The 16,189-nt window shown below is 41.2% G+C and overlaps 1 protein-coding gene across 1 annotated transcript in view; it reads left to right on the forward strand.

Annotated features, from left to right (window-relative positions):
- Positions 1-16,189, forward strand: part of ksr2 (kinase suppressor of ras 2) — a 350,091-nt gene that overhangs the window by 105,521 nt on the left and 228,381 nt on the right. Inside the window, exon 4 of the mRNA XM_080208702.1 lies at positions 13,766-14,270. Within this exon, the coding sequence (XP_080064828.1) occupies positions 13,766-14,270 (505 nt within the window). The remainder of the gene's footprint in view (positions 1-13,765; positions 14,271-16,189) is intronic.

Here is a 16,189-nt window from a genome sequence, read left to right on the forward strand (position 1 = left end):
GATGATGTGTGGATTTTATATGCCAAATACCATTTACTTTGCGATATCCTCAAACTCTTGTGAAGTAAACTGTGAACCATTATCACTAACAATCTGTCCTGGCTTACCAATTCGTGAAATGGTTTATTCAGATGTATTAGAGCCTATGATAACTATTTCTAACACACTTTGAGTATGCATCAATTAAAATTAAGAACATATAACCCTCATATGAACCATCAAAGTTTACATGTAATCATTGCCATGGCATTTTTGACCACTCCCAAGGATGCAAACAGTGGTGTATTTGTTATTCATACACAGGATTGACACTGTCCCACTTTTCCTTCAATCTGAGCATTCAGACCCAGCCAGCAAAAATAACTAAATACTAATTCCTTCATCTGAACATACCAGGATGCCCTTTATGTAGTTGTTCAAGAATTCTTCCATGCAGATCAGGAGGAATGATCACTCCGATTCCCTGCAATAGACACTCGCCTTGGGCATTCAAACTTTTTACATACATCTGTGGGGTGAGATGGTTTCCCAGCCCACTGCATTGCCGGAAGGTATCAGCGGAGGCCGGTTTGTAGGCTTCCCACTAGATGCCATGGCCTCCACGAGTCTCCCAGACACAGCTTTCCAGTGGCGCAGAGCTAATTTCAATATGGAAATCAGCATATCCATTTCACTAACTGGACTGAAATCTCCGGGCCTGCTAGCATCTCCCCACCACTCCCACCCCGCCTGGAGTGGCTCACTCCAGAGGGGTTTACTTCTGCTCCCCACTAATGGGGAACAGGTGGTCCAACCCCACTGGAGCAAACAGAAGCCATTCAGCCACCCCCTCCCTGGGTGGACAGGTGTAATGGGCACTGCCAGCTTGGAACCCTGGCAGTGCCTGTTGGGGGTGAATGGGGGGATCTGCTGCCACTCTGCATTGGGATGACTAGGATTGTTGCGGGAGGGCGGAGGTGCGATCGGGAGTGGCCAGGTGAAGGAGTCGGGGAGATCGGGGCTGGGTGGGGGGGTAGGAAGGGTCATAGGGGTTAGCCCAGAAAAGTCGGGAGGTTAGTGATCAGGTAGTGGTGTGGGGGAGGCCAGAAAGCCAGCGATGGAGGATTGTGGGACTGATGAGCAATCAGGAGGCTGGCAATATGGGACCACTGTGCACGTGCCGATCCCTGCACTGACAAATCAGCCCATCCACAGTGGTCTGTTCAATCCTACGCTGCCAACCTCTCAGGCAGGAAAAGGCCCAGCTTCCAGATTTCCAGAATAAATCACGCTCACCTTGTGATGCACAGTGTCAGAGATTCATTCTATAAATCACACTAAAATAAATTGGCAGGATTTATTCCTGTTTCCCCACAAATTGAGGACTTGGAATTTTTTTGGGAGAATCCTGGCCATGGTTTCAAATCAAGGTGTGAACGATGCATTCCAGCTATTGCTTTTTTCAATTCCATATCTATTATATCTATTATTTTCCCCACCACACAATTTCTGGCATGTCTCTGCACTTGGCATGTTGTCATAGGCAAATGATCTACCAAATAAAAAAAATCAGCAAAACTAATTGTTGATGTCTGTTTAAGTGGTAAAGGTAAACGTGATAATGCATTAGCATGGCGCTCAGATTGGCGATACTTTACTTTATATTGTATGAATGTGCAGATAAGATGTGACCATCTTTGTAATTGACTAGCAGCTAATGAAAGTATGCCTTTAAACAGACCAAAAATAGGAGTTAAGTGTTGATGATCAGTCAGTAATGTGAAATTACAGCCAGATAAATAATGATGAGACTTTCGTATGCCAAAAATTATACTCAATGCTTCTTTTCCTAGATGAGCAGAATTGAATTCAGTACATGCCAAAGCTATTCATTGTTTTTCTCTCAAAGGTCTAATGTATAAAATTACTACCCCTAATCCATATCGTGAGGCATCGCAAACAAGCAGCAATGCTAACTTTGGATTTAAATGAACCAACACTTTAGACTTCTGCAAGCATCGTTTATATTCTTGTATGCTTTCTTACATTCTGCTGTCCATGCCCATGACTGTTTCACACATAGCTACATTATGCAATGGTTTCCATAATGTAGCTAAGTTAGGAACAAATTTGCTTTAATAATTTACTGATCCTAGAAAGGACCTCAATTACATCAGATTTGTTGGATGTGGCGCTTGTAAAATAGCGTCCATCTTCTTGGAACCTTTATGTAGACCTTTACTATCAATAATGTGACACAAATAATTGACTGGCATCTTGAAAAAGTCACATTTTTCTTTCTTGATACACAAACCTCATGCGTGAAGGAGTTCCAGTGTTGCTTCTAAATTATTTAATTGTTCTTGTTCACTGATCCCTGTATTTAGAATATCACAGTAAAAAGTCTGACAACACCAGGTTTTAGTCCAACTGATTTATTTGATAGTAAACGCACAAGCTTTCGGGTTAGTCCCTTCGTCAGGTGAATGGAGAGTTCTGGCCTCAGACAGAGCATATAAAGCACAGACAGTTTACAGATTGCTGATTAGAATGCGAATCTTTACACCTAACCTGCTGTTCAAGTCTTGAAGTGGCCGACAATGTGAGTGGAAGGAGCACTGATCACAGGTTAAAGAGATGTGTATTGTCTCCAGACAGTACAGTGAGTGAGGTTTTGCAAACCCAGGCAAGTGTTGGGGGTTACAGATAGTGCAACATGAACCCAGGTTAGGTGTAAAGATTCGCATTCTAATCAGCAATCTGTAAACTGTCTGTGCTTTATATGCTCTGTCTGAGGCCAGAACTCTCCATTCACCTGATGAAGGGACTAACCCGAAAGCTTGTGCGTTTACTATCAAATAAATCGGTTGGACTAAAACCTGGTGTTGTCAGACTTTTTACTGTGTTTACCCCAGTCCAACGCCGGCACATCCACATCGTGACTACTTTAGAATATCATCCAGGATATCATCCAGGTAATTTTGAATACCAGAGAGATCACTTAAAGTCTAATCTTTCAATCTTTGGAATAGTGCTGGTGTGGATTTTATTTTAACAGGTAATTTGTTATAACGTAAAAGACCTTTATGGGTAATAATGGTTGTGATTCAGCTACGTATGCTTGTGAAAGATCAATCTTGCCAATTTACTGCCCACCTAGTAATCCAGCAAACAAATCTTCAATTAAAGGAAGCAGATATTCATTGGTATACTACACTGGATTTCTGGTTGTTTTAAAATATGAACGGAACCAACAGGTTTCATGACAAGTACAATGAGAGTAGCCCAGTCACTCATTGAAACTGGCTCTAACACATCAGTGTTAATGAGTTCTACTAACTCTTCTTCGACCTTAGGATGAATTTCATATGGCATTGGTCTTGCTTTGAGACTTTTTGGTTGACCATCGTGCTTTATTTTGAGTTTCACTAGAACTCCCTTTGTTGACTGAAGTATCTCTTTGAATACAATCTTGTATTTACCCAGATTTAGGCCAGTTTTGGTATTGTATTATCTTCTCCAACCATGATCTCCCAAATAGAGCTTGAAAATTACCATGGACCATTGGAGAGACAACTGTGCTGTCTGCACACTCAACTCTACGTTGACCATGATGTAACTTTTTAATTGCACAATCTCTTCAGTATATGTCCTTAAAATCACATCAGCTGGTTTTAAAGGAAGATGCTTCAGCTCTTGTTGGTGTGTAGTCTCTGGAATCAAAGATACAGCAGCACCAGTATCAACTTCCGTCCTAATATATTGTTCACATAACTTCGGAATCACCCCAAATCTATGTGATCCATCCTGTGTGGATAATCTGTTCGGTTGGAGCTCTTTATCATATTTCTGGACATTCTCCTCTTCACAATCGCAATTCTTTTCCACATTGTAAATTATTTTTGTAGCATTCAGTGTGTTCTTGAAGGTACCCAGATTCTTCTGAATATTCTTCTCAGGGGAAGCTGGTCTAGCCCAACACACTTTTGCAGTGTGACCCATTTTGCCACAATTCTTGCATTGACTATCCTTGCTCCAGCATTGACTTGCTGAATGGCCCATTTTGGTTCATCTGTGACATGCTTGTTGCTGTTTTGAAAATATGCATCTTGAATAATAAGACAAACACAACAGAAGTGACATAGCTTTGAAAGAGGACACTAAGCTAACTCAGAAAATAGGATGTTTCTTGATCTAAAATATCCCATTTCCTGTTCAATGATTGTACCCGATCCAGCATCAATAGAAACAAATTATCTATTCATTAATCTCATTACTCTTTGTTGGACCTTGCTGTGTACAAATTGCCTACGTGTTCCCTTGTATTATAGCAATGACGACACAGCAACAGTCATTCATTGGTTGCAAAACGTTTCATAACATCTGCCAAGGTGCTATATGAATTCAAGTGCATTCTTTGTCTGAAGTGCAGTTTGAACAAACAATCTTCAGAGTGCTGCAACTGAACTAAAGCTAACAGTTGCTGAGATGCGAAAGCCTTTCCATGATTCCTCATGCTGCACTTTCAGCTCACCTCTGAAATTCACTCCCATTGGAATAAATATGGCATTTCCAATTCTCACAATCAATCTTGAAGGCCCTGTGATAAATTAGCCAATAATTGACGAATTGCGGAGGCAGTTTTACTTGATTGTGACTATTAGAATTTGACCCTTGCTTCCATTATAGAAAGGGAAACCTTTAGTCTGAATTTAGTTCAGAATTCTCCCACCTGGGTACTAAGTTCTCATTGTATGGGCAGGAATGTGAAGAGTTTTCCACTGCAGAAGCCAGCAGGAAAACATGCCAAATCTTTTGGCCTCAATCTCATTAATTATGCATCTGGGTGTTTTGTGCTGTATTCAGTGGTGGGGAAGGCATGATGGTGCATAGTCTGTTATGCTATCTGTGCCATATGAAAAGATACCCAAAAGAATGTTCTCCTGAAAATGAAGGTGGGCCTCCAGGAACATTCTGAGATGGGAATGTGGACCTCTTCCAGGGCACCAAATGTGGAAGGTCCATCTGAATATGCTCTGGTGGACCGGGGTCCAGGGTTGCCATTGGCCTCCGTCCTGAGACAGCCTCAGGTATTGTTCAGGTGAGCCCTTACATCAGAATGCCACATTTTTTCCAAATTTGGTTTGCACCGGTGTGTTTCCTGCTGGTACAGCTGGAAATCAGGTGCGGGGTAGTCACATCTTCACCTGCATCCCACTGCAGGATGCAAATAAGATTTGCAGTGGCCTCTTGCAGTTTTCCTGATCCGCCATGGCAAAAGCTCCCACTGTAAATTCTCGCTAGTGTAAAACCGATTTTTGGGCCTATGGCTGAATTCTCACCCCTGCTTGTCGTGGAACCCACCAGCAGGGACTTGGGAGAATTCCACCCCTGGTGTCCCAAACATGACGGGACAGGGGTCTCAACATACTGCATCAATTATTCTCCCTCACCTCTGTGCCATCCCCTCCACTGTATTTATAAAAATCACAAGACATTTTCCAATAACATTTTAAATATCTGACAGCTTGTGATATTAGTAAGAAGGCTGACGTATGTGCATATTTTAACTTACTGGCTGCCAGTGTAACACAAATAACTTGAAGCTGTGCAATTCTTCCATCAATCACTTTGATATCAGTGTTTTCATGGTCCAAGTGGTATGTGAGATGTGGCTCACTGTCATTGCTCCCAACTAAATATACCATTATATAGTGTCATTTGATGTGGCATTGTGAAACCTGCTGATTCTATGTAATTCACCATAAATTATTATGGAAATCTTGAAGGTACCAAATGCCACTTCAGATGTGTATGCGTAATGCAAATCCTGAACATGCAACCACATAGCTTTATCCATTCTCTGAAAATCCGGCCCTACTGAATCTCTGTGACATCTGCCATCCTCTCATTGGCTGTAGATGCTTTTTGAGTGAAGCCACCAACCATTTGCAGATTATCCAAGGGATATTGTCAAAAGCTCATGTTGCCACTCATGCATAGGGTTTAGTGGAGAGTTGGCGAGACACAAGCAGGCACAAAAGGAGAACATGATGTTCCTGAAATGAGGACTCTGACTAGAAATCTTTACAGTGTGACTAAGTGTCACTTTTGTAGCTCCCTAGATATTTCTGTGGCTGCTATTAACTTTGCAAGAACATCAGAAATGACTTCATTATCACCATCAATTTCAGTGAGCTGGGGTCAGAGCTATTCGCCACTTATTCATTCACCTGCACAATTGAAATTGGGCTAAAGGCATTGAGAAAAAAACCTTAATATCAGAACAAATGCCAGAATCAGGAATAAACTGCTACCATTCTGCAAAATAAATGTAGTGTTTTTCATATATGACAGAAAAATATTACTGTACCTCATTATTTCCATGTATTAGTGAGAACAGACTCTGAATAACAAAACTTTAGTGATTGTGGCAGCAGCAGGTACACAGCCATGCAAAGACAGCACTGCAGCATGATTGTCAACACACAAACATACAAGCATTCGTAGTAGACATCTGTATGTCCAGAATGTGCATTTATAAAGCAGTCTGTATAATACTTTAGCCTACAGTTAGTTGTGGAATAAGGATTACTGTCAGTGACAAAGATACTTCGTATGTGCAGCTGTTTTTCTTTACCTGTAGTGGGATTTGAATACAAAACCTTCTCACTCAGAGAATGCTACCACAGAACCAAGGCTACAGCTTGGTTGAATATTGAGAATTGTTGAGAAAGCATTATCTACACTCTCTACTCTGATTCTGGCTTTTTGCACACCCTGATGTTTACTGCTTCACTGTCAGCTGCCAGGACACTAGATTTCAGAATTCTCTTCCTAAACCTCTCCACTTTTCTGTCTCTTTCTCCTTCTTTAAAATGCTCCTTGAAACTTACATTCTCAGCAGGTTCCCTGCGGGTTGACTTCCATCATGGGAACATGGCTGCCTCGGCATTGCTTCATGGTTACCTCAAGGCTGCAGTTGATGTGTGTGATTAGCCTGTAGCTAACATACAGGCCAACAAGACAAGTTAAAATTAATGGGACTGGTGTAACAATCTATGTTCATAAGTTGTACAGCATATAATATGTATAATATGTTGGTACATGACACATAAAGCAGTACATAGCGAATATACATGAATATATATTTAGGACATGCAAGCTTCACTATGTTAGGTGAAAGCCCACGAAATTAAAGACACAAACATAGATATGAGCTGGGTCAACTACATTTCTGAACGGACTATCATAAACTTATGTACAACAGCAAGGACTGCTGCAGTCTCTTTGTCTGAGACACACGAAAACAAATCTTACAATACTTTTTACCAATCTCCAAGTATTACAAAGTTCATTAACTCATTCCCTACGGCAGTGGAGTCAAGCCAACTCCAGGGATTGGGCAGGCAGGTCCTAGAAGTGGAAGTCCTCACCCCATTTCTGACAGAATTTCTGGAATTAAGAAACTACTGATGACCATGAAACCATTGTCAATTGTCAGAAGTTCACTAATGTCCTTTAGGGAAGGAAATCTGCTGTCCTTATCTGGCCTGGCCTACATGTGACTCCAGAGCCACAGCAATGTGGTTGATCCTCAACTGCCCTTCAAGGGCAACCAGGGAAAGGCAATAAATGCTGGCCAGTGATGCCCATGTCCCACGAATGAATTAAAAAAAACAATTTTCTATATTCTTGGGAACAGGGTTAAGGCATGGTTCATACCCAAACTCAGGGCTATTTGAAAATAGTATATTATAAGTATATCCCATTTTAACAATTTCCTAGACCTTATCTGCAGTGTGGAAGTCTTGAATTGATGGAATAAACATGAACTCTCTTGAAGGGTAGATAAGGTCCATTTAACTGTCATTATCTGTTTTATAAAATCCCCAGCTTTTTAAACTTGTAAAAAAAATTAGGCTTCTGCTGTCAAATAGAGTAAAGGAAACATTTGTTGGAATGCTTTGATTGACAAGCCACCTAGTATAGTTTAGCAAGAACCATTACCAGCTTTTTCACAGTTTCAGTAGAGTTCTTTGTTAACATTTCCAAAGAGTTATTGTCGCAGCTAAGGTCATTATGAATGTTTGGCTCAGTTTCAAAAGCTACAAAAACGTTTATCTCAAAGGGTGTTCTGAGTTCAAGGATTGGCTGTCTTTGATATAGACACTGAATAGAAATTTGTTTTTATAACAGATTGAACGCTTGAAGGAATTTTAAAACTTTCATGAATGGGCTTTCGTGAATGTGAGTTTTTCTCACTATTAGGTGTGCATTAATGAAAGCTGCATTACATTGTTAGGAGCTTAGTTTTTTCATCTCCATATACTCTTGATGTTTGCTCATGATGGAGACTGTGTGAGTGACTGTGGAGATGGCATGAAGGGCCATGGGGATTATAAGGGACATGGGAAAATCATGAATAGGCATGAAGGGCCATGGGAATATCAAACATGGGATGAAGCTGGGGAGAGAGTCAAAGTCTAGATGACTTAACAGCTTCAAAAACAACATGAACACAGTCCTGGTGAACCAAGATGGGCACTCTAACCAGCCAGCCTCAGCACATATCTGTCTCATGTCCAGGGTCAGTGGCCTGACTCTACCCATTCACTACCTCTTCGGCGTCAAAATATCTTGCAATGGGCTCTTAAAACTGAGGTGGATTGCCAAACTGGAAAACTTACTGACTCGAATTACCTGCCTTGATTGTGAAAATCCAACCCAATGTTTCAGAGCAAAGTCCTTTCTTCAAAGCTGAAGGAAGATAGAAATGTAATAGGCATTGAGCAATGAAAGGGAGGAAGGGGGAGAAGAAGCATAAGGGGAGGTCTGTGGTAGGGTAAAGGGAAGGAGAGATTAAATGGCCGAGATTTCATGGTGCACAAGGCAAAGGGAATGTTAATGGTTGTAGTAAAGAAACAAATCTGGAATGGGTATGAATAGCAGAATAATTCACCAATGTCAGACTGTAAACTTTGTCCTCCGTTTTGTTTCTTTTTTTTGCACGCGTCGGTCTTTATCTTGTTTTTTCTTGTTTTTGGACGTAGCTCTTTATTATTATTATTGTTATTATAAGGGTACAGCTAATTCCTTGAATTTTGGGTGAAAACAACACCTACCAATCCATCCAGTCCTTACCCAAGTACTTGGTTGTTATTTGAGGTGTAACTAGGTCAGCTAAATGGATAGCATAGCCATTGTATTACTTGCTAATCTTTCATTTTCATGGTGATTTGCTAAGCATTTCTATTTTTTAATGATTTTACTTTTGGGTTTCTGTAACTTTATGACAGCTTAGCTAAGATGCCGTTGTTTATCACACAGTTCATTTAATCGCTGAAAGAGGATGTTTGCAAGATATGTTTCCAGGCTACTGAGCAATTAGTTGTTTTAATCATTTTTAGTATTTTGGTGCTGTTGTCATTTGCCTGCTGTTAGAACACCATTTAATCTATTCGTGCATGGATTTTAAAGGGGCACTCTGGCCCCTGCTTTCCATTCCTAATCATGCCAGGCAGCAACTCCAATGCAAACAATAAAACGAAAGCAAACTATTGCTGGTGCTGCAAAATTATATTAAAAAATCAGAAAATGGTGTAAACACTTGATCAGCAGACTAGCGAACATGGGTGGAAATTTTTGAGCTGAAAATTAGAGATTAGCCCACCACCACTGACCCAGGAAGTTGTATTTTGTACCATGAAGCCATTAACTGCCTGAGTTTGTGCCTTCTGACCCTGATGAGCTGCTGGCTCATAAGATGGCCAGTAGATGGCTAGCCCCAGAGTGTCACTGAAAACAATGGCCATGGCTGGGATTACAGTCAGTCCCCGACAGGGAACAGTGACAAAGCTCAGTTGGGTAGGTCCTGGTATGGTGGAGTAGGAGTTTGGGATGTGGTGATCAGAAGGTATGGTGGGGCGGGAGCAAACAGGCTAGGGTCTTGCCACTGGGGTGAAGGGATCCTCCACTGGGCATAGAGTGTCCATGATGTAGAGATGCCGGTGTTGGACTGGGGTAAACACAGTAACAAGTCTCACAACACCAGGTTTAAGTCCAATAAACTGGTTGGACTTAAACCTGGTGTTGTGAGACTTCTTACAGAGCGTCCGCACAGGATGGCCTTCCCACTTGGCATGGCTTGGTATTCCCCCTCAGCCTCTCGTTAAACCCCAGCAGGGGCAGGTAGACGATTGGTCCTGGTAAGGTTGCAGTGTAACTACTGCTAGTGGTGCTTCATCTCCAAGTCAATGATACCAGCACCTCAAGGTCCAAGTAAAGTTGTAAACGGTCGTTACAAAGGAATTTGCTTCATTCTTTTCCTGTTTCTGATGAAGATCTCCAGCTGAGATGTGAATCTGTCTTTTTTCTTTTTCTGTAGTTCTGCTGTGTTACTTCCTAATTTCTTTGTTTTAGAAGGACATGCAGGTAATGTTGGATGAGGTCAGGTTGGGGAAGGTTTTGTAGCCTTAACGCTGATATAGACCAATGTGTTGAATGGCATGTAGCAAAGTCGCTGGGATTTTCATGTGTCCCTGTCCTCTGTAGTGTGTTTTCCAGCAGTGGAGACAGCTTGCCATTGCCTACCGGTGGGATCTTCCAGCTCTGCCAATACCGATGGTATTTTGTGTGGTTCACCACAGGGGATCACCTTCAACTGACTGGAAGCTTCTGGTGATGGAAAATCTCACTCTATGTGATTGAGTATTGTTTCAATAATTTGCCTATCCAGTGACAGACTATTAGTGTTACTTGTTCAGTGTTCAGGGTAACTAGCATTTGTCTTTATTGAGCTTTGATTGAGAATTGAACAAGATTTCAGATTTAAATAAAAGTAAAATACTGCAGGTGCTGGAAACCTGAAATAAAAAAAAGCAGAAAATGCTGGAAAGACTCAGCAGGTCTGGCAGCATCAATGGAGTAAGAGAGAAACATTTCAGGTCCGTTTGACTCTTTCATACACATTTCAAATTTGTTTTGAATTGCTATTGCTATGAGAATGAAGATCACAGCTGAAAACAAAAGCTACATTTTGAACTAGTGTCTAAAAAAGGCTTACTGTTCACTGTCCCCTTAGTGTATCCTCTAAATTCTGTGCAAGTGAAATTATTGAAATGATTGTTTCACTAACAGCAGTAGTTCTGTTCAAGTAAAGTTTATTTATTAGTCAAAAGTAAGGCTTACATCAATGAAGTTACTGTGAAATTCGCCTAGTCACCACAGCCTGCCACCTGTTCGGGTCAATGCACCTAACCAGCACGTCTTTCAGAATGTGGGAGGAAACTGAAGCATCCGGAGAAGTCCATGCAGACACAAGGAGAATGTCTGTGTGAAGTTTGCACAGTGACCCAAGCTGGGAATTCAACTCGGGTCTCTGCCGCTGTGAGGCAGCAGTGGTAACTAACCATTGTGCTACTGTGCTGCCCCTACTGTTAATGGTAAAGAAGCAGATCTATCTGATTAGCTTAATGGGGCTTTCCCTGATGTATAATTAAAGGAACTTGGCAGTTTTTAGCCACTATCCATTTCTACAAATACATGGAACAATTAATAGGTGAAAATGTCTTTCTGGCTCAATGAACATATTAAACCACTGGAGCAAAGTTTAAACAGTTTATAAAACCACATAAATCCAGAGATAGTGCTTTTTGACAAGCTTAATGATACTCATTATTATTAACAATGCCACATACATGCTCTATTTTCTGCTACTGTTTCCTTTTTTTTCCTCTTTCTTCAAGTATTTCCTTAGGGCTTGTCATTTGCCACTCCATGTTTTTTCCTTTGAATACTGCTAATGGCAAAACAGCCATTTAAACTTACTGACAGAGTAGCACCAAGTAATGGAGAGGATGTGCAGACAAAGATACCAGAATATTTTAAGCTAAGTCACCAGTTGGGAAATTGGGATCAAGTGCTGTATTGGTTTTACACCCTGTCCAATATAACTCTTTACTGATTTAAAAAGAAAATGTGTTGCAAAACCAGTGCTGCACCCAATCCTGCCACTTTCCCATTGGGCAGGTTGGGTTAAAAATGCCTGCAAAAACTGTAATTCTGCAGGAGCTCTCCAGATTTGGTGCTGTAACTTTGATGGAAGACTCATGCAAACCTCTTGGTGTCAACGGAGCACTTTGTGCCGTGCATGCTTGGGCTGTTTACCTGCTTAGCAATACTGCTTTGTAGTTTGAGGCAGGCAGCTTCTTTAAGGTGTGACATCTTCCTCTGCACATGCTTCACAGTGATAAGTATTTCCATCACCTCCTTTCTTGAAGCAGATTCTATTGCTGGCTTCTGGAGGGGGGTGGGGGAGCACTCTCATGCCAAGCAGGGTAGCATCATCACATGCCATTAAGTTCTGTTTTCTTACTCCATTAGTTTTGCTATCTATTGGGTTTTGCCAGCCTCCTGTTATCCTTGGAGCTTTTCAAACTCCTTGAAGATCTGGAGTCACATATAGGTCAGACTGGGTAAGGACAGGAGATTTCCCCCTAAGAACATTAATGAACCATATATTTTTGAACAAAAATTTCAGAGATGTGTAATTAATTGAATTTAAATTCTCCCAGCTGCTATGATGAGACTTGAATTAATGTCTGGATTATTAGTCTAAGCCTGTGGAATCATAGAAATCATAGAAACCCTACAGTGCATAAGGAGACCATTCGACCCATCGAATCTGCACCAACAACAGTCTCACCTTGGCCCTGTCCTTGTAACCCCATACTTACCCAGCTAATCCCTCTAATTTACGCATCCTGGGGCACTAAGGGACAATTTAGTGTGACCAATGCACCTAACCCATGCATCTTTGGACTGTGGGAGGAAACTGGAGCACTCAGAGGACCCCATGCAGATATGGGGAGAATATGCAAACTCCACACCAATGACCCAAGTCGGGAATCAAACCCAGGTCCCTGGAACTGTGAGGCAGCAGTGCAAACCACTGTGCCATTATGTCGCTCTTGGGGTTACTAGTCCATTTACAGAAGCTCTATGCTGCTGTCCCCATAAACAGTTCATAGTCCTAATAAAGTGCCAATCACATCAAAATATAACAAAACTATTTCACAAATGTTTGATGTTTTGAAGTGTCAGGATTATTTTGCAGGCAAAGGCTAAAAGTATTGTTTTCGGAGCAGGTAAACTGGGCTTTACTTTTTTGCTATATTGATGATGAACCTGATCCAGTTGTCCTTGATGCTGACAGTCACAAGACAGAGATATCTCAAATTGATTGAAAAAAACCGTAGATGTTGGTGTGATTGAATGCAATCGAGTGCAAAACTTCCTGTTTCGCATCTCTCCTTTGAAAAGGTATAACTTCACACATTAACAGTCCAATTAGAATGCGCTTATAATGTTTCTCAATACACCAGCAGAAACGTGAGTTGAAGGAACAGCTTATTTCAAGGAAAACAAGAAAGGAAAACATATTTTCACAGCAGCTTTCATAATCTGGGAACAACACAAAGTATTTTACGGCCAATAAATCACTTATGAAGTGTAGCCATGAATACATCTAAATTCTGAGGCATTTAAGCAATCTGAGTCTGTAGCTAAACTGTTAGCAAGAAGTAAGCTGAACATTTTCCTGAATTGTCAACAGTCCTGAACAGAAGTAACACTAGAGACACTTTTTTTTAAAGGAAAAATGGTGCTTTAGCCAAAGCAGATTTGAGACAATTGCTTATCCATTAAGACTACTAATTAATGAATTATTTTCTTACCGTTTTCGTATTTGTGGTTTTAATGAACGTGCTATGTTTTTGTAATGCAGGGAGTAGCCATTCCAGCCAGGACTGGGCTATCCAGTGGCCTACAACAGAAACTGGAAAAGAGAATACTCCTGTCAGCCAAGCAGAACCTGTCCAGTGGCCTGGATGCCATACCGCACTCAGCCCCAAGTTCCCAGCAAAGTTCCTGCAGCAAGACTTCCATTCAGTGCCTGTGCTAGGACCATCTTGTACATATGCAGATAGACTGACCATTGGAGATCCGATTGGACTTTACCCTACATTTGAGAGTGGACCAAGCTCTCTGCCACCATCTCCACGACAGCGACACACTACCCATACCCCTCCACGAACCCCTCCCATTGTGACAACAATGACACCCCCGGGAACGCCACCAGTGAGGAGAAGGAATAAATTGAAACCACCTGGAACTCCTCCACCAACTTCTCGCAAATTGATTCACCTTATCCCTGGCTTCACTGCACTACACCGAAGTAAATCACATGAGTTCCAACTAGGAAACCGAGTGGAAGAAACACAAACCCCAAAGTAAGTTAAACACTTTTAATACATTATAATTTCTCATTGAACTTTGTCTTAACCATCAACTGTGTTATCTCAACAATGCTGTCTTAATATTAAAACATTTTTACATCAGTTTAATTCAAAGTTCCCAATAGCTATTTGAAGATAATAACATAGTGTAGATCCAGTGAATAAGTGAAAACGCTGTTCATTTAAACAAGCTTCTGTTAAAGTAACTCCATCCATTCAAGTTGTGACATACTGTAATGCAGTTAGCTAATAAGTGTGTTTGTAAAATATTGGGCCACAGTTTCCTGTGGCAGGTCCTTGTAACGTGTTTGTATTGGTTGGATTTTCTCTTGTTTGTTCAGGTATTTAAATTTTTTTTGTTGGTGAGTTAGAAACATACAATCCCTCCATTGCAGAAGAAGGCCATTTGGCCCATCGAGCCTGCACCATCAACAATCCCCATCCAGGTCGTATCCCCATAACTCCATGTATTCACCCTGCCAATCCCCTAACACTAAAGGTCAATTTAGCACGGCTAATCCATCTGACCTGCACATCTTTGGAGTATGGGAGGAAACCGGAGCACTAGGAAGAAACCCACACAGACACAGTGAGAACGTGACCAGAGGCCGGAATTGAACCTGGGTCCCTGGTGCAGTGAGGCAGCAGTGCTAACCACTGTGCCACCGTGCTGCCCATTGCTAAAATTGGGAGCTAATAACAGTGAGGAAAATACATATCTGGAGACTGAATGAGTTGGGACAGCAATCAGATTGACAGATTGTGAAATTACCAGTTCAAGGACTGAGAAGGAGGTATCAATCCAAGTTTGTATTTTTGTTTCTCTTCATGCACATAATGGTGCAAAGACAGGTTTCATCTGCTTCCATAACTAGTTGTTCTTGGAATGGTCTCTAGTTTATCTCCAGAGGCTTATAACTTGTTGGGGGCGGGGTGGGGGGGGGAACTACGTATCAAGTATGGCTGACCAGGAGTGTCTCCCTCTCTCACCACCAATCATTGGCAAGCGTTGGAAGGATTTTGCAGGTTAATACTCAACCTGTTTGGCCACATTGTGAACACACCTTCCTTGTCCATCAAGTCTTAGGTTGGGACTCCAACTTGGAACTTTTGGCTCAGAGGCAAGGACACTACCCTTTGGGCCACAAGAATAAATTCAAGTAAGTGAATTGAATATCAGATCAAGCAGCGGAAGAGAAAAGAGAGGCAACAAAAAGTTGAGTTAGGAGCAATAAAAAAGTGAAAGTAAAAATGAAATGTGTTATATCTGACAAGATTAAAATCTCCAAAATTAAAATTTGAAGGAATGACGTTTTATATTGGGTTCATTTTCAGAGCCCAAGAGCTTTACTGGCAATAATTAATACTTATGTCTTTAAATGAATATTTAAGTTTGAAATAACTTGCATTAACTTTCTGTGGCAAGTTTAGTTCATATCTGCTGCTCAACTATAACATCATTCAATGCATTTCAATGATTAGTTAAATTTTCATAAAGCAAATGTCAAAGTGGCACATCTCAGATAGCAACTTTTGCATTTTTTAATTTAAGCTTTGCAAGTAAGGTAAAGTTTATTTATTAGTACAAGTTAACTTCATTTTGGTTCAATGTAAGCCTATGTGAAAATCCTCTAATCATCACACTCAGACACCTGTTCAGGTACACTGAGGGAGAATTTAGCAGAGCCAATCCACCAAGCCTGCACATCTTTGGAAGGAAACTGGAGCACCCAGACAGAACCCACTGGGAAAAATGTGCAAATTCCACAAGACAGTGACCCAAGCCGGGAATCAAACCTCAGACCCTGGTGCTGTGAGGCAGCAGTGTCAACCACTGTGCCAGCGTGCCACAAAGTGCCCTCATCTGAATCTGCTGAACTAGTTGTGCAAGCTTTTAGCTTTTGTTACTTTAG

The sequence above is a fragment of the Carcharhinus amblyrhynchos genome, chromosome 20, assembly GCF_965287045.1.
Source record: "Carcharhinus amblyrhynchos chromosome 20, sCarAmb.v2.hapA, whole genome shotgun sequence".
NCBI lineage: Eukaryota > Metazoa > Chordata > Chondrichthyes > Carcharhiniformes > Carcharhinidae > Carcharhinus > Carcharhinus amblyrhynchos.